A 24,136-nucleotide genomic window follows, 5' to 3' on the forward strand; every position below is an offset into this window, starting at 1 on the left:
GCTGTGGAGAAAAATGTTTATTTTCCTGATATAAGACGGTTCACAGTGAAACAGTTAGGCGGAAAAGGTAGGAATATCCATTATCTATGTTCTACATACGCTTGTTTTTTGTATTATTGCACTACTTTCATAAAAATTGAGATCCGGCTGGTAAGAATACTAGTTTGAGGTTGGAAAACCAGGATATGTGAGGTTAGTTTCATTAGAACTTTCGCCTGAGCGATTTTTGCGCTTGAATGAAACACGCTTCGGGACATTCTCCGCTACCCCTAAAAATACCATTGGGTAGATAAATGAATTCTCTACCATTGGATCTCATTCAATTTCATACATAAGTGAAGTAAGCGGTGAAAATAAATATTTTGTTCCGAATGTTTTGAAACCATGAATGAGTTTGGCATTGCTCTCGTCAACCATCATCATGACGACAGCAGCACACCCCACCGGACGAATTGTCGTATTGGGAGCGAATTGGGTAGTATTAATATATTTCACAAAAGTTCTGAAAATATTACGCATCAATAAAACCAAGTAAAACGTTTCTTCAATAGTTGATTGTTTCTGTGTCACATAAAATGTATAACATGTTTTAGCGTGGCGAAATAATGACCACACACTTCTAAGCATACTCTGATCATTTTGATGAAAATTTGAGCTTGACAGCAGCCTGGCTGCTTGTTGATATCCAGTCCGCACCCCTTAGCTTTTAATTAAGACTAGCTTTGAGTTTACACAAATTTGATATTGGTGGCTTATCTGAACTTAAAAATCGATTGATTTATGTTGATTTTTTTGTGAAAAAAAATGAGAATCAATTAATTTTCAAGATTTATGTTATACAAACCAATATATCTTCATACAAATGTTTATAATTTTCTAGTAAATTTTTGAATGCAATATTCATTGAGCTCCACCCCACAGAATATTCAATTTGTTAATATTGATCAGTAAAAAATTTTTCAAACAAAGTGTATGACCTTCCAGTGAAGTGTATATTGAAACATGAATGTTGGAGCCTTCCTTAGCCGAGTGGTTAGAGTCCGCGGCTACAAAGCAAAGCCATGCTGAAGGTGTCTGGGTTCGATTCCCGGTCGGTCCAGGATCTTTTCGTAATGGAAATTTCCTTGACTTCCCTGGGCATCGAGTATAACCGTACCTGTCACACGATATACGAATGCGAAAATGGCAACTTTGGCAAAGAAAGCTCTCAGTTAATAACTGTGGAAGTGCTCATTGAACACTACGCTGAGAAGCAGTCTCTGTCCCAGTGAGGACGTTAATGCCAAGAAGAAGAAGTTGGGATGAAAAAAGGTGTTGGCTCGAAAATCAATATGGAACAGTTATGCTTTTATGGGCAGTAAAGATATCCATCAAATTTGTAGCTAAATATCCAGCTCAAAATCTATTCCATTACACACCTGTTACAAACATTGCTTTATATAAATAATCTATTACAAAATATGGAGTCAACTTCAATTTTCAAAAATTGTATGTTTTGTTTTTTCCAGGAAACCACATTTTTCTCGCAACGATATTACTCGTTCTTAGTTCAAATTTTATGTTCGAAATAAAAGTTTAACATTAATTTGAAAAATTGTACTTAAACATAGTAAAGTTCAAAGTTCTTTCCAAACTGTTGTCAAGTTTTGACAAATGAGCCCTTCAGCCATTCAAAATCATTTAGAATCTCACTTATTTAGATTTTGAGTGGAAACTATCAAATCATTATACCTGGAGCTACTAGTTTCGGCGCTGCAGTCTTGGGTAATCAAAACGACTGTTTTAGATTTTTCCCGACGTTTCGACTCTAATCCGAGTCTTCTTCAGGGGAGAATTCTGTTTAGTCGTATTTCGTAAGGTGTAACATAAAACTGTCGGTGTCAAGTTTGGGGAAATACATCGGATTATTCTATTAAGTGAACTGTAGTTTGTGTTTTTTCAAAGTTTCACTTAATATTGCCACTACTTTGCACTGCACTTGTGAAGGCGGTAACGGTTGGTTCATTACCCAAGACTGCAGCGCCGAAACTAGTAGCTCCAATTCTCCCACATCAGTCGAAATCTCCTCGCTTAAAATCATTATACCGTTTCCGGATTGCTCAGAGATGTCGAGAGTAAAAACGTGTCCCGAAGTGAAAATTTTATATTGTGAATAATATATAATATAAATATCTTATCAATAGTAAAATGTGCTATTAACCCACCGTCGGTCGCCCTAGTGTACTGAGTACACGCACTTTGCGAAAAGTCGAAAAACATGTTGAAAATCCTTTTAAATTGATCCGGGTATTGGTCCTATTCCAAGATCTACTCTTCTTCTTGCTTGTGGAGAAGAAATTTTTCGAAAAAATCAACAAAAAGTATTCGAAAATATCGTGTTTTGAAAGTAAGTTTGTACGCGTGTACTCAGTACACCAGTGCGACCGCTCGTGTAACTTTTTTTTTTACCGGGCCCGTCACACGAGCGGTCGCATCGTGTACTGAGTACACGCGGAGCATTTTGATTGTAAATCTAAAATTATGCAAGATAGAATATTGATGTCTTCGGCAAATTTCTTAAGTCCAACGGTACCAATTGGTCAGTGGACAAATAAAACTTTGGAAACATCCTCATCTTCCAGTAGCCATCGGATTGTGCTCCGGGGGAACCGATGAAGTGGACATTTCGCAATGCAAATCTTGAACACAAATATCTCAGGATCTATATACTTTAGCAAGATGGTGTCTTCGGCAAAGTTGTTTAGTAGGTCAAGGACTAACATGTAATAGGCCGCTTGTTTCAAAATTCTGCCACCAGTTGGCGCTAGTGAGCATGTAATTTTTCAAACACAGCTATCTCAGGATCCTGATTACCTAGAAAGATGCGGTCTTCGACAAAGTTGTTTAGAAGGTCATGGACTAACATATTGTATGCCATCTAACTTGAAATTTTGCAACTAGATGGATTTTTTAGAAAGATGGTGTTTTCGGCAAAGTTGTTCAGTAGTTCAAGGACTAATATGTGATGATCTATTTAATTTGGAATTCTTACACCAGATTGCGCTTGTGAGTATGACATTATTCGAACACGGATATCTCAGAATCCCGACTACCTAGAAAGGTGACGTCTTCAACCAAAGTATTGAGTCGGTGATATGTCATGTGATAGGCCACCTAACTTAAAATTCAACTTCCAGATGGCGCTAGTGAGCATGCAGTATGTTAATCGTGGATATCTCAGGATAGCGATATTTTAGCAAGATGGTGTCTTCAGAAAAGCTGCTTGGTAGATCAAGGACTAAACATGTGATGTGCCGTTTGATTCGGAATTCTTCCACAGCACGGTGCTAGTGACTATGTATTTTTTTTTTTCGAAAGCAGATATTTCAGGATCCTGATTAGGAAAATAAAATTTGTTTAAAAAGATGGTGTCTCGGATGGAATTGTTCTGTATATCACGGACCATCGTGTGAGGGGTAATGTACTCAAAATTCTTCAACATTCAATTTAAAATGCAGTGGGCTGCTAGATTCCAAATACTTCCATCAGGCTACGCTAGAGGTACTGATTCAAATTTTTACAATAAAGAATCTTCGAGTTTCAGATTATTTTAAAACTTGACGTCTTCGTCAAAGTTATTCAGTAAGCAAAGTGCTGACATGTTATTGGCAATTATATTTGAAATTATGTAATTCGGCGCCAGTGAGAATTTTATTTTCTGAACATCTAATGATGCTGATCATTTGGGCTATCAAAGCACGTTTTGTCAAATGTTATAATATTTCACTATCTCTGAATGCATAGGCAAGCACACCATAATATTAGAGATATAAGGCAGCATCCATTAATTACGTAACGCTAAAATTAGAAATTTTAACCCCTCCCTCTTTTGTAACGCTTTTTGTATGAAAAATTTCAAATTTTTGTAAGAGTCGTAACGCTTGAGCCTACTCTCCCTCCTTGTAGAGCGCTACGTAATCTGTGAATGCCGCCTTAGGTTCATTCTAGAATTTCAACTAGATTCAAATTGACCAATCTTATTTTTATATTTAGCCTGTTAAACGAATTTCTGATGAATACATTGATTATGTTTGCGTGAAAAGACTTCGTAAAACGCACAGAAATTCTCCTCACATAAGACACACTATAACTACGCGGTTTTCAGGTAGAATGATATCGGATATTCTCATGATACGGTGAACCGGGTAAATGGAGATCCGTACACACTTACACAATGTCTCCGACCTCAGCGAAACATTTCGCCAAGAACCCAAGAGCTGAGGATTCGGTAATTTTCAGAATCGAAACTCGGAATTTATTCCACTGAGATGTCGGCAAACCGAATTTTTCACAACATAAGTACTGTTAGATTTTGGTAACATTCGTTTTCGACCCCAATGCAAAGAGTTTCCTAAATATGTTATGATATAGCATTAATAATGAACAATGTATATAACAAAATCAATGTTGTAGGATGATTTTCTATTTCAGTATTTAAATAATTTGACTACAAAAATGAGTAATAAAAAGATCGTTTAATTTTGACTTGCTTCGTTTATAGCAACACAAAAAAATATTGTATTTTCGCTGCACTGGTATATTGTGAAACCTCCATGAGTCAATTTTTCGCTACTAGATATCGACTCATAGAACCATACTAAAATTTAAATTTTCATATCGCTTCTCACTAACACACACCCATCTTCGTTTTTGTGTAACAGCTTTCTGACGCCCATTAGGGTGGACAAGTATAATACACCACCCACCCTAAAGGCCCAAATGCAATGATAGCGGAACGGCAACGGAATGCGGACCTGGTTCGCCAACATGAATCACATCATCTCGACTGAGCTGTCAACGAATGAAAGTGAACCAACACTGATCCGACTAGCATGTTATAGTTCAACCTGGCGGACCGGTTCCGCTTTACGTTGCCGTTCCGCTTTCATTGCGTTTGGGCCTTTAGGAAAAACTGCACTATCGTAGTAGCAAATGTATTAATTCTATAGTTGTTGGTGTCGAATTGTTATTTACTTAGTTAGTCATGCTCTGCACACAACTTTTTCTTGTCTGGTAGGGTACAGAGTAGCTTGGGCACTTCCATGATTCAACTGAAACTGAAACTTTGCAATAAGATACACTTCAATACGACGCATATTGTGGCCAAATATGAGCTCTCAAGCTTTAAAAAAAAAACACTGCCGAAGTGAATCAAAAGTACCAAGAATAGGATCCAACTCCCTATCAAACAAGTACAAGGCGTGTTCTGTAAACAGTCCAAATATTGACGTTTCAAAACAAACCGGGCAATATGCCCCCCATAGAAAAAGTTCTGCAGCGTTGTAGAAATGTCTCCAAGGAGAATTTCACCACTTGCTAAGCTTAAAAGGGTCCATTGTCAGTTGTCTTCCGGTAAAAGTTTTTATAATACGTAAAATAGTAAAGGATAGGCTTCATTTACAACGGGGCTTGCTAATCAAATGGCACAGCTTATGTTTAGTCCTTGATCTACTAAACAGCTTTGCCGAAGACACCATCTCGCTATCCTGAGATAGCCGCGATCAACATACAGCATGCTCACTAGCGCCTAGGTGGTAGAATTTCTAGTTGAGTGGCCTATCACACGCTAGACCTTGACCTGTAATCAATACATTAGTCCATGAACTACTGAACAACTTTGCCGAAAACACCATCTTTCTAAAAAATTGATATTCGAGATATTCGTGATTGAAATATTGTATACTCACTAGCGCCATCTGGTTGCAGAATTTCAAGTTAGATGGCATATAATAGGTTAGTCCATGACCTACTAAACAACTTTGTCGAAGACCGCATTTTTCTAGGTAATCAGGATCCTGAGATATCTGTGTTTGAAAAATTACATGCTCACTAGCGCCAACTGGTGGCAGAATTTCGAAACAAGCGACCTATCGCATGTTAGTCCTTGATCCACTGAACAACTTTGCCGAAGACACCATCTTGCTAAAATATATAGATCCTGAGATATTTGTGTTCCAGATGTTGCATTGCGAAATGTCCACTTTATCGGTTCCCCTGGGGCACAATCCGATGGTCACAGGAAGGTGAGGATGTTTCCAATGTTTTATTTTTCCACTGACCAATTGGTACCGTAGGACTGAAGAAATTTGCCGAAGACATCAATATTCTATCTTGCATAATTTTAGATTTACAATCAAAATTGCTCCGCGTGTACTCAGTAAACGATGCGACCACTCGTGTAACTTTTTTTTGAGCGACTGACGGAACGTTAAAGGCGTTGCAGCCGAAAATGTTTCGGTTTTCACGTCGTTTCATATCAAAAATTTGTTCCTAAATTTCCGACTCGGGGGGTGCGGGTGGTTTAAACTCTGCCTTCGCTTGCTTTGGTCGAGCTTCGAAATCAAATGAAAACGAATTCTGCAATGCCTGGTCATGAGCGATTGTTCGAGAAAAGGCTTGTGAAGATTAACATCCCATCGTTGACGTTGTATACGCCTTTATCATAAAACATGGAGCTCGATTAAATTGCATGTTGAAATTCTTGTAACAAGAAAGTGACAGACACATATAATAAACATAGTCTAACACAGATTGGACAAATCATTTTTGAATAACATACTTTATTTGTTTTAATTTTCTCTATACATACAAATCATCATATAACACTTATGATATGACGGTTTTAACATTTATTATGAAACATACTGTACGAAGACAACGACGTGCTTTTCAAAGCACTCACTGTTAAGATGCTAACGGAGCAGTTGCTATTACGTTTGCTTGATTCAAACTTCGACCATCTTCGTCCCTCCCCACGAACCCCATCAAAACTCATCATCATGGCAAAAGTCTTGTATGCATTCCAGATGTGGCTTTGGGAAGAAATCCGTCAAATGAGTTACTGTTGGAGGGAGCTGTCTGACTGGTGTAATGATTTTTACTCGCAGCAGAAGGAAACTTTCTCAGAAGGATCGGGATTAGAATGGATTTAGGAGGTCAAAGTTGGAATAGAGCTGTGCGCTGAGTTATACTATTGAACAAAGGCAAACTTTTTTGATTCATGAAAAGTTGGAAATCCAATGTAAAGATTCTTCTTCTTTTTCATGGTGTTACGTCCCAACTGGAACATAAACTGCTTCTCAGTATTCTATAAGGGCTTCAACGGCCATTAACTGAGGGCTGCATCTGTCAATTGACCATAAGTGCCATGGTATATCGTGTGACAAGCACGATGATTCTCGATACCGTGAGAAGTCGAAAAAAATGTCAACCCTAAAAGATCCTCGGGATTCAAGCCCAGCACCCTCAGCAGGATCTTGCTGTAGGGTGCTTGGTGATCTAATGGCTACCGCTTTTGCTTGGCAAACAGAAAGTCATGGGTTCAATCCCAGGCCTACGGATGGGGATGACTTCTTTGTAATCAGCAATTGATTTTTAAAACTAATCTAAATAATTCCTGCAGATGTTCTTTTGGAGAAAACTCTCGAAAACTTTAAGTAAAAATCATTGAAAAAAATAAACATCTAAGGAAATTTCAGAAGAAGAGACGTCCTTGGAATTCATGGATGAATCTTCAAAGGAACTCACGAAATACTCCCAAGGAATATTTCGGGTGAAACTTTTGTAAGGGACACAATTCACGCCTTTACATTAAACATTTCTTAATATATTTTTTGTTCGAATAGCTCTACACCAAAACATTCTACTATCTTGATCAAAATCTCAAACAATTGTTTAAAAAAATACCTTACCAGTTATGCGTATCTCGATTCTTCCCGAAGCATAGAACACATAACCATTCAACTAAAAAGGGGACGTAGTAATGAGAAACCATAAAATGGACCCGTCGAACGGTGCTAATTCCGTTACATCTAATATCAGGTTCCAGCACCGTCGAGATCATCACCATTTTCGCATCCTTTCTTTCTTTGGAAAGATTCCATCCCCCGTTGCCAGTGGAGAGTGGACACAAATGGAAACATTGTTTTAATTTATTCCCATGCTTTTCCGGTTCTCCATTCCGGCGGGTGTCGTCAGCACCAAACGGAAATGATTTTACACCCGACTTCTGCTTCTGCTTCTGGTGGGTTCTTTTCGTCCAGGAAGCCATTTCCGTCGTCGTCAGTCCGAACGCGCGAGCGAAAGGTTATTTAATTAAAATTACATTCAAAGTGAAATTCATGGCGAGCAAGCATTCCTTTCACCTTGAAGGGGGAAGTGAGTGGATTTTTTTCTGTCTGGGTTCTCCATTTTCTCAACATCACGATTAAATGTCCTTCATTTCTTTTTTCATCAAAGGATATAAACGTAAATTTTAAACGGTTCAAGGGTGAGAATCTTCTCAGGTCCGTTCAATTTACTTTAATGGTTTCAAGGGTCAAATTTATCGCAGAAAATGAAACTAGAATTGGTATTTGAAAATGATGCTAATTGAAATTTGTTACAATGAATGTTCGATCATTGGACCAACTATAGATCGACGCCCACCCAGTAATATCTGATCCCGTTTGAACCTCCAGAGACTTTTCCCTGCAGGCCACATCAGAAATATTGCACACACTAAAACCTCTATTTACGTAACATCTACCCAGGCAACCAGAAATCTTACTTTATATAGCAAAAGCCAATGTACCGTTTCAAAAAATCCATCGAAATAAGTATTGTAAAGTTATGTAGGGAGACCATTGGAAAATAGTAGAATTTCACCATTTGGAAACTAGAGGAAAAGTCGATAGATTAGTAAGTGAACTTTATTTGCTTATATTAAATAATTTCCGGGTGATAAAGTGGATAAATCGTCGGTTACAGTTGTAAAGGGACCCGCTCTGTGGAAACCCAACTCCTTCCGCCAAAGAAAACCGTGGTCGTTCCGGTGATCTAGACTGTAGACGTGTCTTTCCGGTGATTAAGACTATTCCAAAATAACAACGAAACGCACTAGAAGTACTAGGGTACATGAGCGAAAATTGATTCCAAGGTGAATTGAATTGGAAAGTATTTGTAAACGGCAAGAGGAAACCACTTTATTTTTGAGCGTTGCTGAAAACCAGTCAGCTGCTTTTGGAAAATTTTGGTTTCCCTTCGGGAACATTCTCAAAAATAAAGTGACATACGATTGTATCCTTGTGAGAAGCCAATCTTGCCCCAAATATGGCTTCCGATTCCGATTCCGTCAACCAACGCGTCTTGATTTCACGGAAACTCCGTGTGGTATCTGCGGTCCGTCGACTCAGGACGAAGAAATGATTGCTTGTGATGGTTGTTCCGCATGGTTTCATTCCCGTTGTGTCAGCAGCGCAGCCGCAAGGAAGTCGATGAGTCTGATAAATCCAGCGTCAACTCCCGCTTAGGCGCATCTAGCGTTGAAGCAAAAATCAGAGCGCTAGAGGAACGTCAAAAGCGGCAGTATGAGGAGATGGAAGCGGAGCTGCAGCTGATGAAAAGAGAAAGGGAGATGCAGCGTGCCTTCGAGCGAAAGAAGATGGAGTTGGAGCTGCAGATGCGTGCCGAAGAAGAAGAGGAGCAAAAGGCTTGGCAAGCGGAAATGCTCTGAAAAAAAAGCGAAACAGATCGAGCGGATGAAGGCGAACTAGGAGTCGTTCGAGAAGAAGATGGAGACCATGGATAAGCAGTTGGCGCAGTTTTCAATCCAAAAGGGGCCAACATCGGCGTCAAAACTCGGTGGCGACGGTCGTGTCAGCAAAGTCAACGAAAAGGTGTTGAAGCTGAGCAAGGAGAACGTCATGAAGCTAGCGGCAGACGACGATGACTTGGACGAGGATAGCGAGGACGTTGAAGAATCCGAAGTGTCGAGTCAATCTTCCGAATCGTCGGACGAGGAATGTCCCATTCCGCCATCTAGCCACCTCAAGCGGAAAGGCATGGATAAGGTGGAGGAAATAAGCCAAAACGGGCTGGAGCAACAACGGACTGGACCGACCAAGGCGCAGCTAGCCGCGAGGAAGGGACTAACCTACAAACTCCCAAAATTCTCGGGCAAACCAGCGTAGTGGCCTCTGTTCTACGGCCTACAAAGCTTCTAACGAGGCATGTGGTTACATGAACCACGAAAACCTCATGCGACTGCATGAAGCGCTGGAAGGCGATGCCCTCGAGCTTCGGCCGCCCAGAACAACTACTCGAGAGCCTGCTGGATAAGGTGAATCGTCTGCAACCTCCGAAGGCGGATAATCTCCGGAGCTTCGTTCCATTCGGAAACACGGTGGAGCAACTCTGTAGTCATCTGGAGACCGCGGAACTTCATCAACACCTTGTCAACCCACTGCTGATCAAGTCACTGGTCGATAAGCTGCCAGATCGCGAGAAGCGTGAGTGGATCCACTTCCGAAGAGGCCGGGGCGAAACGACGTTGCGAACGCTGACAGACTTCCTGATGGACATCGTGGCAGATGCTTGCGAGGCCAATGTTGACGTCGAATTCAAGCCGCTGCAGCAGCCGAAGGCAGTTCCTCAATCCGGGAAGAAGCTGCACAAGGAGAAGGCTGGACTATACCTCCACAACGAAGCCAGCAATCCAGCCGCTACGTCCAGCGAAGTGAAGAAGCTCAAACCGTGCAAAATGTGTCAGGGAACCAACCACCGACTGCGACACTGTGCGGACTTCAAGAAGCTGCGATACGTTAACCGGTTGAGACTGGTGACTCGAGAGAAGCTGTGCCATATTTGCCTCAACGAGCACGACGGACAGTACAAATTTAGAATTCGCTGTAATGTCGGCGAATGCAGAGAACCGCACAACCCGCTGATGCATCCGGTCGAAAACACGGTCGGATTAAGTGCACACATTAGGACCAATTGCACGTTTCTATTCCGGATCGTACCGGTACAACTCCACAGCGGTGGAAAATCCGCTACGGTGCTCGCATTTCTCGACGAAGGTGCCTCCGTCACACTGGTGGAGAAAAAGCTCGCCGATCGCCTGGGTGCTTTCGGAATACAAGAGCGACTCACCATCAGGTGGACGGGAAACGTATCGAGAGTGGAAGAAACCGGCAGAACCAGCTTGTGGATATCGAGCACAAACGCCGGTGCCAACGACAAGATGCTCCTGCACACGGTTCATACGGTTGGCAAATTGATGCTACCACGTCAGAAGCTGGACATCGAGGAGCTCGCCGCTGAATACGGGCACATGCGAGGCTTGTCTATCGAGTCCTACGACGGACAGCCGCAATTGCTCATCGGTGCGAATAACATCCATTCGTTTGCTCCGATGGAGGCAAAGATAGGCACTACAATGGAGCCAATCGCAGTCCGAACTAACCTCGGATGGACGGTGTACGGGCCGAGGCAAAGCAGCACGGTTGCATCAGGCAACTTCCTTGGCTACCACCAGAGAATTACCAACGATGATCTGCACGAGCTGCTGAAAAGCCACTACGCGTTGGAGGAGTCCGTCGTGGCGATTCCGCAGGAAACAGCGGAGGAGAAACGTGCCCGGGAAATATTGGAGCGCACCACCAAACGCGTCGGCGATCGCTTCGAGACTGGATTGCTGTGGAAAACGGATGACCCACGATTCCCGGACAGTTACGCAATGGCCCTGCGGAGGATGAAGCAGCTGGAGAAGCGACTTGAGAAAAACGAGAAATTGCGGGAAAACGTCTGCAGACAGATCGACGAGTACCAGCAAAAGGGGTATGCACACCTCGCCACCGCGGAAGAGCTGAACGGTACTGCCTCCGATCAGGTCTGGTACCTCCCGCTCAACGTCGTTCAAAACCCAAAGAAAACGGAAAAAGGTTCGCCTCGTCTGGGACGCCGCGGCTACGGTACAAGGAATTTCCCTGAACTCGCAACTGCTAGCAGGACCGGACATGCTAGTTCCGCTGGTAAAAGTTCTTGCTGGTTTCCGCGAAAGGAGCATCGCTTTCGGCGGCGACTTGAAGGAAATGTTCCACCAGCTGAAGATTCGCGCCGAAGACAAACAAAAGCAGTGGTTCATTTTCCGAAAACATTCGGAGTACCCACCGAGTATCTACGTCATGGACGTAGCGACGTTCGGGTCGACGAGCTCTCCCTGCTCGGCCCAATTCGTGAAGAATCGAAACGCTAAAGAATTCGCCTCACACTACCCAGAAGCATCGGCAGCGATCATTCACCGACACTACGTCGATGACTACTTCGATAGCGTGGATACGAAGGAAGAAGCTGTCAAGCGAGCTCAGGAAGTACGACTGGTCCACCAAAAAGGAGGATTCGAGATCCGAAACTGGGTGTCGAATTCACCAGAAGTGCTACGGATTCTGGGAGAGGAGAAACCGGCGGCGCCGGTGCATTTCGGCCGTGACAAGCAAACGTCGAATGAGAGAGTGTTGGGAGTCATCTGGGATCCGGACATGGACCAGTTTGCCTTTGCAACGACCCACCGCGAGGAATTATTGCCGTACTTCTACGAAGGCAAACGGCCGACAAAAAGACTTGTCGCCAGCTGCGTGATGGGATTTTTCGATCCGCTTGGACTGCTGTCGCCGTTTACCATCCACGGAAAAATCGTCATACAGTATCTGTGGCGATCCGGCTGCGATTGGGACCAAGAGATCGATCCCGACACCTGGCAGCTGTGGAAGCGGTGGACAGCTCTCCCAAACAACCAGAAGTCGCATGAAAGTTCACGTAATAACTCGTAAATTTATACAAATTACATCAAACCCACAAAACATGGTGGACAAAATCGTCAGATTGGTGAATTTCTTCTCATAAAACGCTTTTTTCTGAGTTTATTTGTACATTTTGCCTTGTCCCGTACACTCGTCCAAAGTAAATCGAATCAATTCGTAGCAGCTGTCAAATCAACATTTGTTATCATAAGTTGAGTCGCATTAGATCACAGGTTAGTTCGGTAGATAATTTATGCACTCGCATTGTATGCTATTATTCATCACATAATATATTCACGTAAATCGCCTCCACTTTTGTACGTAGAAGGCCTTTTCGCAACATATTATATGATATTTTTTTCACATACAACGCCTGCAAGTGATTTCATTATACGTACATTTTGGTTGTCTGGGCTGTTACCGGTAGTTGAAGCTATCCAGATTCCCCGCTGTTACATCGGTGGCGCTAAATCTGCCGAAGTTGATTCGCTGGAAGTCCACATCTTTACCGATGCCATCGAACATGGATACGGATGTGTGGTCCACTGCAGTTTGAGGATGTCGCGGGCGAAGGTGGCGCCAATAAAACGACAGTCGATTCCCCAGCTGGAACTGATGGGCGCGGTTCTGGGAGCGCGAATAAGCCAAACTGTACTCGACATGCATTCGTACCGGATTTGCCGCACTGTCTTCTGGACGGATTCCCGCACCGTTTATAGTTGGCTGCACTCCGATCAACACCGCTGCTAACAATTTGTTGCTTTCCGCGTCGGCGAGATCCAAGAGCTGACAAACGTAACGGATTGGCGGTGGATACCAACGAAGCTCAACGTTGCGGACGTGCTGACGAAGTGGGGACAAGGCCCTCCACTGCAAAATGACGGCGAGTGGTTCAACGGACCATTGTTCCTGTACCGGCCGGAAGAGCAGTGGCCAACACCACTGCAGCGATAAGAGCTTCAGCGACAAGCACAGTGGGACAGCTTTCCTGACGAGATGAGCGCGCTCACCAAAAACCTCAAGTGCCAGCCGGGCAAACCGGTGGAGAACATCAAGAAGAGTAGCCCGATCTACAAAAGTTCTCCGGTACTGGACGAAGAGGGAGTGCTGCGCATGGATGGCAGACTTGCCAACTCGGAGGAGAGCTCCTTCGACAAGAAGCATCCAATTATTCTGTCGCGGGCTCACGAAATCACGCAAAGGTTGATACAGCACTACCACGAAGAGTTCGGACACGCCAATTTGGAAACCGTGTTCAACGAGACGAGGCAGCGGTTTCAAATTCCGAAAATGCGTCCGGCGATCCAGCAGGTGGTGAAACATTGCGTCTGGTGCAAAGTCCTCAAGTGTCGACCGAGATCACCGAGAATGGCTCCCCTTCCCGTCGAACGAGTCACCACTCAACATCGGCCCTTTAGTTCCGTCGGCCTGGATTACCTTGGTCCGGTGGAAGTCACGGTGGGGCGTCGAAAGGAGAAGCGTTGGGTGGCAGTTTTTACCTGTTTATCGGTGCGCGCGGTGCACCTCGAGGTCGTGCACAGCCTTACCACGGAATCGTGCCGGATGGCGATCACGCGCTTCAGTAGCAAGTATGGAAAGCCACACCAAATCTTTTCCGATAATGCTACATGCTTTCGGGAAGCGAACAACGAGATGGTCAAACTGGAGAAAATCAACTAGGAGTGTGCGGAAACCGTGTGCAGCTCGACTACCGCCTGGCATTTTATTCCTCCTGGAACCCCATACATGGGTGGTGTCTGGGAACGGTGAAAGAAACGATGCGGGCACTCGACGACGGACGAAAATTGACCGATGAGATCCTGGTGACAACTCTGGCTGAAGCGGAAGACATGATCAACACGCGTTCGTTGACCTACTTGCCACAGGATTCGAGCGAATGCGAAGCACTGACGCCGAACCACTTCCTACGAGGAACGGTGTCTGGTGCAGACTTGAAAGTGGACGGAGGATCGACGGCTTCCGCAGAGGCACTGCGGAACGTATATGAGCGGTCGCAGTTCCTAGCAGACCGAACGTGGGAGAGATGGACGAAGGAGTACCTTCCGACGATCAACCAGCGGTCGAAATGGTTCGACGATCAGAAACCGCTCGAAGTGGGCGATTTGATCTTCGTAGTCGACGGAAGGAATCGGAAGTCCTGGAGACGGGGTATCGTCGAAGCGGTGATCAAGGGCTCGGATGAACGAGTCCGGCAGGCGGACGTGAGGACGGCTGATGGTAAGGTACAACGACGGGGTGTAGTAAATCTGGCGACGCTGGAGGTAAGGTAAATCCGGGAATGCCGGATGTTACGAGCCGGGGTGTTGCGACGCGGTTTGGACCGGCCTAATAAGTGAACCGGTCTAGTCGCGAGCATAACCGCAACATGACAGTTCACAAAGTAGTAGTGGTAGACGAAAAAGAGAGATGCAAAACAAACCTGTCGATGTGTAGATGATAAAGGGCGAGGTAAAAAAAAAAACCATAGGAAAATAGTAGAATTTCGCCATTTGGAAATTAGAGGAAAAATCGATAGATTAGTAAGTGAACTTTATTTGCTTATATTAAATAATTTCCGGGTGATAAAGTGGATAAATCGTCGGTTACAGTTGTAAAGGGACCCGCTCTGTGGAAACCCAACTCCTTCCGCCAAAGAAAACCGTGGTCGTTCCGGTGATTTGAACTGTAGACGTGTCTTTCCGGTGATTAAGACTATTCCAAAATAACAACGAAACGCACTAGAAGTACTAGGGTACGTGAGCGAAAATTGATTCCAAGGTGAATTAATTGGAAAGTATTTGTAAACGGCAAGAGGAAACCACTTTATTTTTGAGCGTTGCTGAAAACCAGTCAGCTGCTTTTGGAAAATTTTGGTTTCCCTTCGGGAACAGCACCATTCGACTATTATCGGCAACCAAATTTCAAACGATAAATATACAGTATTTTTCTATCAAAACACGCCAATGAAAACATTCAGATTATTATTTGTTCTGCCCGCTTCCCACTGAGGAGATTTCCGAGACTGAACAAACAATATCGCCACCGATGTCATCAATTCAAATGAACACACTTCAAAATGCGACTGATTTGGAGCTGTCGAAGTGATTCACCAGCAGATCTTATGGGAAAGTTGCCGAAGAGAATGAGGCTGCCGACAATAGTCACACTGACAAGAGATGTTCGCAGCGTTGTAAAAACGTTTCCAAAAACATTTTGACAAGTCTGTCGGTGTGAATCGATAGAGGATTGAGCAACGCTTAAATGTAAACAGACAAACACGGAATTTGTCTGCTGATGTCCGAGAAAATGACAAAACAAGCGTGGTATCGGCTTAGACTGCCGAGAATACGTAAGTTTCCCTACATCTTTACGATATACTACATCCAATGCAGAGGGGATATGGCTTGATGGCTATTTACGCCTATGCATATACTCAAGGAATTTTGTATAACCTTAGGGTGATTATAAAACAAAGACATTGCAACGGTCTGTTTGGTTCTCTAGACTTATTGTCTTGAACACGCGTTCTATAATCATCTAAAACGGTCGTTTGCTTAAATTTCTAAACCCCCGACACATAAGGTAATTGGAGATTTTAGTGTATTCCATTCAAGCTAAAAATACAAATCCGAGGAAACCATTCCATTGATTGGTTACTCACCCTGGTCAATGAACTCTTCTTGCGTCGGTCATCCTCAGCCTCATCCTCCTCGCCGTACTCGATGGCAATGGCCGCTTTGAGGGCAGCAGCCGATGGCAACGGTGGCACCGGTGGAGGCGGCCTCGACTGCATCGGATCTGGTTCCGAAACCGGCGGTACCCTCGGCAACGGACGTTTGACGGCCTTTTTGTAGCGTTGCTGTTGTTGGTCCTGCTGCAGCACACTCATATCCACAATGTCGTACGGCTGCGGAAACTCCTGTTCCTGATCCGGGCGATGACGATGGTGATTATGATTATGGCTGCCGGTTGTGTCGTTTCCAATGGTAGCCGCCACAGTTCGATTCGCTGGAAAATTTTCATAAATGCCATGACGTTGTTTGCGTTGGCAGTACGGCGAAAATCGATGGCCGATAATCTCCGGGATGTGCTCGAAACTGCTGCTGGTGCTGGTGATGGTGATGTCGTTGTTCGGGATGTGGGTGTAACTCGAACCCGTTGAGATGCCTATAAATAAGTGGAGTGGAAATGTATGAGAAATTTTGCAAATTTTCATAAACTTTCGGGTTTGATTGGAATCTACAAATTCAGATACGATTGCTATTCAGTTTGGATTAGATTTTTTTTTTGCATTTAGATCCATTTTTGATTGTTACCAATTTACAGTCAACTCTCTCTCTTACTCGATATTCCGCATCTCGATTTTAATCTCCAATGACAGTCGAAATCGAATTGAAATCAATTCGAAAACTAAGTACCAATCTATATTCGATTCAATTTCTATCGAATATTAATTGACTATTGCACTCACCTGTTCGGGTTGCATTGTTCAAACACTTTCTTCGATCCGCCGCCGACAGATTTGTATCATTTATTGCCACGGTCGCCATTGTCGTTTCGGCGGGACTCGAACCAGCACATGTAACCGTCGCCGCAACCGGAAAGTGCCTCCGTGGGGCAGCCTGAGGTGGCAGAATCGGCTTCGGAGGCGAACCATGGTCTCCGCCGAATCGTCGCGAACCCAAAACCGGAGAGGAGAATTTATTGCTGTTTGGCAAATTTGAATGGCCCTGGCCGTCATTCGGGGAAGAATATTTACTGGAAATTAAAACTTTTGTGAGCAACACTTGGCCCTGACTTGACCCGGGAGGCGGAATAAGCTGCGGAAGCGGTAGTGGAGGAGGTGAACTGTCGCCGGGTCGATTCCGCCTTTGGACACAGGGACTGGCCGGGGCGGAAGCTTTCTTGTGCTTGGTCGGACTGGTCTTGATGTAGTACCAATCGGAGAGCTTCCTTTGTTTCCGGGAATCGGCGTCTTCCAGCGGATCCGCGGAATGGTCGTTAATAAGATTCTCGTACTGCTGATTGAGTGGCGACTGGAGTTTGCTCTTGTCGTGAAAGGTCGTGTCACTGATTTTGAGCGTTTCGAGAGCGTAATTCAATCGGTCCAGCGAAGACGATGATGATGAGGACGAGGATGTAGATTCGCCATCTTTTTTGCTGTTCGCTGGAGGAATTCCGTGATGGTGAACACGGGGGTCGTTTTGATAGATGCCAGAATCTGGAAGAAATGGAGAAAAGTTTTCCAAGGATTAAATGCCCGGTTTGATGCAGGCGCGACTGTGTGATTAACGACTAAACTTAGTTTTGGGTAACAGCTGCGATTTTGAGAAAGATTTTTGTTTGCTAGCGGCACGTGACAAAATTTAGGTTAATGAAATGACTCGACAAGAGTCATTGTCTACCAAAATTAAGTCCCGTGAAACGGGGTAACTTTGATAATGCGGGTAACTTAGATAGTTCGAGACCCTCAACATATTAAACGAAATAACGAAGTTTCGGTTAATCAGTTTAGCAAAACGAATGCAATAGTAAAGAGTATTAGTATAATACTTAATGTCAATGCTATTTTTCCCTCCCCTTGGTTATGCGACCTTGCCGCGATGGGAGGGCATAATCCATTAGCCCATATGATGGAAACCAAAGGCGTAACCTGTAGTGGTGGTATCACATTTTGGCATTTTTTGCTTAAAGCCGCGTCATAATTCATATGGCATAGACGCAATAATATCTCGGATGTGATCCAACGGACATTCTGCGTCATTGATAGAATTGATGCCCATTTCAAATAATTAATCTATTCGAAGTGGACATTAATACTATTGATGACGTTCAGTTTGCCTTTTGCTAACCAGAATGATCCGTAGCCACTCTTACTATTAGCTAGCTAGACACATCGTTATCATATACGACGTAGGGAATACTTAAGAACTCTTAGGAAAATGACTAATAGATTCACTGAGTAGAAATAAGCGGCGACAATCTTATTTTAATATGGTTTTTACATTGCCATAATAAGAAATACCTCTTTTGTAACAGCGGTATAAATAATCTAATTCCAGCTTCATTTTCGCAAAATTTACAAGTAGAAAGTAGGCGTTGTGAAGCATTGCATTTGCCACCGAAAAGTGAATCTTGTAGGAGACTGTAATAGAAGCCTAAGGTAACTTTACTCTTCAATATTCACTATAAAAATGACTATGAAAAGTAAGACGCTGAGATCGATCATTAGGGTACACTTGCTAGTTTCGAAAAATTGTTGAACAGGCAAGGAAAGCGACTTTTTTCTTTAAGGATATATGAACGTAATGACCAATAAATACTTTTAACAACAAAAAATGAAATTAACTAGAACTACTACTAAACAGCCTAATTTTGTTAAGACTTGACGACACTTGACATTTAAGACTCTAATCTTACGTAAAAGACAATGGACCGATGCAGGGGGTTCACTATGGACCGATGCACGGGTTCGCTGTCTGACGTTTGAGCGGTGCCGTGTTATTTATGTGACCATGGCAACGAGTGAATTCGGCGCCGCTCAAACGTCAAATTAGTGGGCTCGTGCATTGGTCCATTGGACGTTTGAGCGGTGCCGAGTTCACTTGTTGCCATGGTCACGTAAATAACACGGCACCGCTCAAACGTCAAATGGTGAACGCGTGCATCGGTCCATAGTAATCAGAATGGACCGATGCACGGGTTCGCTTATCTGACGTTTGAGCGGTGCCAAATTCACTCGTTGCCATGGTCACGTAAATAACACGGCACCGCCAGGACGTCGGAGGGTGGGCCCATGCATAGGTCCATAGCACTTGTATGACAAATTATTCAAAACCATTTCGACTAGACAGTATTAGTAATGCACTACTATTTCAAACAAATTCTAATGGAGCTGCTGATTTTCATAATGCTTCCTTTTCTCAGAAGCAAGGGAATATGGGTACTTTTCAAAAACTACCACGTCACAATACTAATAAAAAACAGTGTTCATGTGGGCGCCATTGCCTAGTCCGTCTGAGTATTGGTCCTGGTAGAGGGGAAACTTGGCAAAAGCCAGACCGAGGGTTCAGCCTTGACAAGTTAAGCTGTCAGGCAGCTCCAACTGAATACCATACAAAAAAAAAAAAAAAAAAAAAAAAATACTTAATGTCAATGCTATTTTCGTTGGAATCAAGTGCATTTGAGAATTTATATGCAACTATAAAATATTTACTAGATTTTAGCATTTTTGCAACGCCTACAAACAATCTGTTCTACGATCACTTTTTGATAAAGTCATAATGAGTTCATCACTTATCCATGACAGCCTAGTTATAGTAGAACATGAATTCGGTGTCAAATCTCTTAGCAAAAACCATTTTCACAAACTGGGACCATATTTGTAATCTAAGTCAGGAATTTTCATATAGCGTTAAACGCCTAGAGGTATGCAACGCCCTATAAATGTTCCGTAATTCATTCAATTTTGTTCGATTTATACTCCATTATCAAAGTTACCCCAAAACAGAAAACCGACTTTCGATTATATGAACAATAATACAACCATTCAGAATAAATCTTTTGGCAATCTATCAAGTGCAATCAAAATATAAATTGTAATTCTTTGAGCATGCATAAATATTGAAGTTTTCTTCGAAAACACTATCAAAGTTACCCCGTTTTACGGTCACTACTATGTCATCCGAATTTGTAGACAGTCGTCTAGTAACATCTGAAGCTCAAAAGAGATCTCCAACTCAAAAGAGATCCAATCTTTTTTTGTATATTGTAAAACGAAGTATGAGATCCTTCAGAAAAAAAAAATAAAAAACGATTCTCACAATTAAGAAACAAAAAATTTGAAAACAAAATTTCTCAATTGGGCCCTGGCTCCAAGCCCTTTTGGAAATTATCTAAAATTTTGAAAAAAAAAAACACAAGCCGATACCTGCATTGAAAGAGGAAAACAAATTATTACTAACTAATTACGAAAAAGTTCAAAAACTTGTTATGCAGGTTGAAAGCGTGCACAATTTTAATTTAGGACTTCCCAAGAAACATTTGCCTATTTTATAATCATTTATAAAGCAATTCTTCACAACTACATACTGAATAGTTGTTTGCTGCTGCTACGCAAACATTGTTTTTTTTAACTTGTTAGAACTTTTATTTTAATCGTTCATCTAACTATACTAAAATTAATTTATTTCATAGATCATATTTTTCATTAGGGTGATATTTTAATCATTTGTCGTATTTTTTTTTCTATCTATTAAGCATTACAGAAATATAAAATATATTTCAATCATTTGTATGTTAAATGTACTCTTTTTGTTATTCAAAGTAATCCTATATCAGAAGACTGATTCAAAATATTTTCCAAACATAATTGAATAATTGTATTGAGAAAGCATCAGTTATGATTGGATCCAATATGTTTTTATATATTAGTAAGTAAGTGATGAATTTGCGGCTAAAAGCGGGCCTCATAGGGATAAATAATAATAATATTAGTAAGTTGAACATTGCGATACATTAGGAATACAACGCAATTTTTAGACATTTTGTCCATTTTCCAAAAGATTGGCTATGGTGTGACCTCCTTCGTAAGGCTTATTTGTTGCTGAACAATGTGTTCATTAATCGTTATTTTGTCCTTCTTTGAATTAACTGCTCGGATTATATATCTATGTTGAATTAAGATTTTATAAAATACCTATTCAGCTTTAAATCATGTTCATGTTAAGCATGGAAACAGCTGAAGTGCGAAGCAACCAAAACGTTAGTTCGTCTCCTATACATCTGTTTACACAAAAATATTTGTTTAGTGGAATATTGGCTCTTTAATAAAAGGAAAAATGACAAGTCGACAGAGAGAAGTTTAATAAATGTTGATTCTACTATCATTCATTCCAATGAATAATGTTGAACATTGACTAAAATTTGGATCTAAATAGCATCTTCTCAACTCTTGGTGTGGCATTTTTTAGCTGTCACCATTATTCAACAATAATTAAATATGTATGTTTATTTGTGACTCTGGACTGTTAGTTGGGTAACCACTTTCATGTAATCATTGTTAATTTTTTATTTATACCTCGATTATCATTAAACATGTTATGATTAGTAACTATTTTCGATATCAATAACGTCGCAGATGATGATTACTACATTTGAAAAATTTAAATTATAATCTTTTTAATCCAATATGATTTGAACTTTACCCTAGTTGATCCATAGTCACATACATGTCTTAGATTTGCTTTTGCTTCTGCAAACCTTGAGCGTCTGTACTCCATGTTAGGAGCGGCTCACTACAGCGTCTGTTCCCCATGTCAGGGGCGGCTGATCATCGTCCGAGTGCCAGAGAAGGACTCTAAGCTAAACTGCGCACTATGGCCCTCCGAACATTTAGGGGGAATGGTCCTCCGGAAATCTAGGGGGTTGGTGTCAGGCCCTGCAAGCCAGCCGTAAAAAAATCAAGCAACGAATAATCAACGAGAGAATACGAATCGGGACAATCGGCGAAGACCACAGCGACGTAAAGGGACTAGCGATTGGAAGCTCGGTACGTGGAACTGTAAATCTCTCAACTTCATCGGGAGCACACGCATACTCGCCGACATGCTCCATGTTCCTTCGATTCGGCATCGTAGCGCTGCAGAATGTGTGTTGGAAGGGATCAATGGTGCGAACGTTTAGAGGTAACCATACCATCTACCAGAGCTGCGGCAATACACATGAGCTGGGAACAGCTTTTATAGTGATGGGTGATATGCAGAGACGCGTGATCAGGTGGTGGCCGATCAATGAGAGATGGTGGTGGTGGCCAATCAATGCAAGTTGAGGATCAAAGGCCGGTTCATCAACTTCAGCATAATAAACGTGCACAGCCCTCACTCCGGAAGCACTGATGATGATAAAGACGCTTTTTACGCGCAGCTCGAACGCGAGTACGACAGCTGCCCAAGCCACGACGTCAAAATCATCATAGAAGATCCAAACGCTCAGGTTGGCCAGGAGGAGGAATTCAGACCGACGATTGGAAAGTTCAGCGCCCACCGGCTGACGAACGAAAGCGGCCTACGACTAATTGATTTTGTCGCCTCCAAGAATATGGCCATTCGTAGCACCTACTTCCAGCACAGCCTTCCATACCGATACACCTGAAGATCACCACAGCAGACAAAATCGCAAATCGATGACGTTCTGATTGATGGTCGGCACTTTTCCGACATTATCGACGTCAGGACCTATCGTGGCGCTAACATCGACTCTGACCATTATCTGGTGATGGTCAAACTGCGCCCAAAACTCTCCGTCGTTAACAACGTACGGTACCGACGGCCGCCCCGGTATGACCTAGAGCGGCTCAAGCAACCGGATGTCGCAGCGGCATACGCGCAGCACCTGGAGGCTGCATTACCGGAAGAGGGTGAGCTGGACGAAGCCGCTCTTGAGGACTGCTGGAGAACAGTAAAAGCAGCCATCAACGATGCAGCTGAGAGCGACGTCGGGTACGTGGGACGGAGTCGACGGAACGATTGGTTCGACTAGGAGTGCTAGATGGTTTTGGAGGAGAAGAATGCAGCGCGGGCGGTCATGCTGCAGCAAGGGAATCGGCAGAACGTGGAACGCTATAAACGGAAACGGCAACAGCAGACCCGACTCTTTCGGGAGAAAAAAACGCCGCCTGGAGGAGACGGGGTGCGAGGAGAAGGAACAGCTGTGTCGGTCTAAAGAAACACGCAAGTTCTATCAGAAGCTCAACGCATTCCGCAACGGCTTCGTACCGCCAGCCGAGATGTGCAGGGATAAGGATGTGAGCATTTTGACGGACAAGCGTGAGGGGATCGAAAGGTGGAAGCAGCACTTCGACGAGCATCAGAATGGCGCTGAGAGCATAGGCAATGAAGGTCGAGACAACACAGGAAATGCCTTCGTCGGTACTGCGGAGGATGGAAATCAACCAGCCCCCACTTTGAGGGAGGTTAAGGATGCCATTCACCAGTTCAAGAACAATAAAGCTGCTGGTAAGGATGGTATCGGAGCTGAACTCATAAAAATTGGTCCGGAGAGTCTGGCCATTGGTCTGCACCGGCTGATAGGCAAAATCTGGGAAACAGAACAGCTACCGGAGGAGTGAAAGGAAGGGGTGATATGCCCCAACTACAAGAAAGGCGACAAGTTAGATTGTGAGAACTTTCGAGCGATCACCATTCTAAATGCGGCCTACGAAGTATTATCCCAGATTATCTTCCGTCATCTGTCACCTATAGTAAACGAGTTCGTGGGAAGTTATCAAGCCGGCTTCGTTGACGGCCGATCGACTACGGACCAGATCTTTACTGTACGGCAAATCCTTCAAAAATGTCGTGAATACCAGGTCCCAACGCATCACCTTTCAATCGATTTCAAGGCGGCATACGACAGTATCGACCGCGTAGAGCTATGAAAAATCATGAACGAGAACAGCTTTCCCGGGAAGCTCACGAGACTGATAAGAGCGACGATTGAAGGTGTGCAAAATTGTGTGAAGGTTTCAGGCGAACATT

The 24,136-nt window shown here is 43.2% G+C and overlaps 1 protein-coding gene across 1 annotated transcript in view; it reads right to left on the reverse strand.

Moving 5' to 3' along the window:
• The window catches only part of LOC5568718, a 697,097-nt gene that overhangs the window by 308,586 nt on the left and 364,375 nt on the right, over positions 1 to 24,136 (reverse strand). The window contains exons 4-5 of the mRNA XM_021857460.1: positions 17,071 to 17,820; positions 16,261 to 16,766 (exon numbers count right to left, since the gene is read on the reverse strand). Of these exons, the coding sequence (XP_021713152.1) occupies positions 16,261 to 16,766; positions 17,071 to 17,820 (1,256 nt within the window). The remainder of the gene's footprint in view (positions 1 to 16,260; positions 16,767 to 17,070; positions 17,821 to 24,136) is intronic.

The sequence above is a fragment of the Aedes aegypti genome, chromosome 1, assembly GCF_002204515.2.
Source record: "Aedes aegypti strain LVP_AGWG chromosome 1, AaegL5.0 Primary Assembly, whole genome shotgun sequence".
Taxonomy (NCBI): Eukaryota; Metazoa; Arthropoda; class Insecta; order Diptera; family Culicidae; genus Aedes; species Aedes aegypti.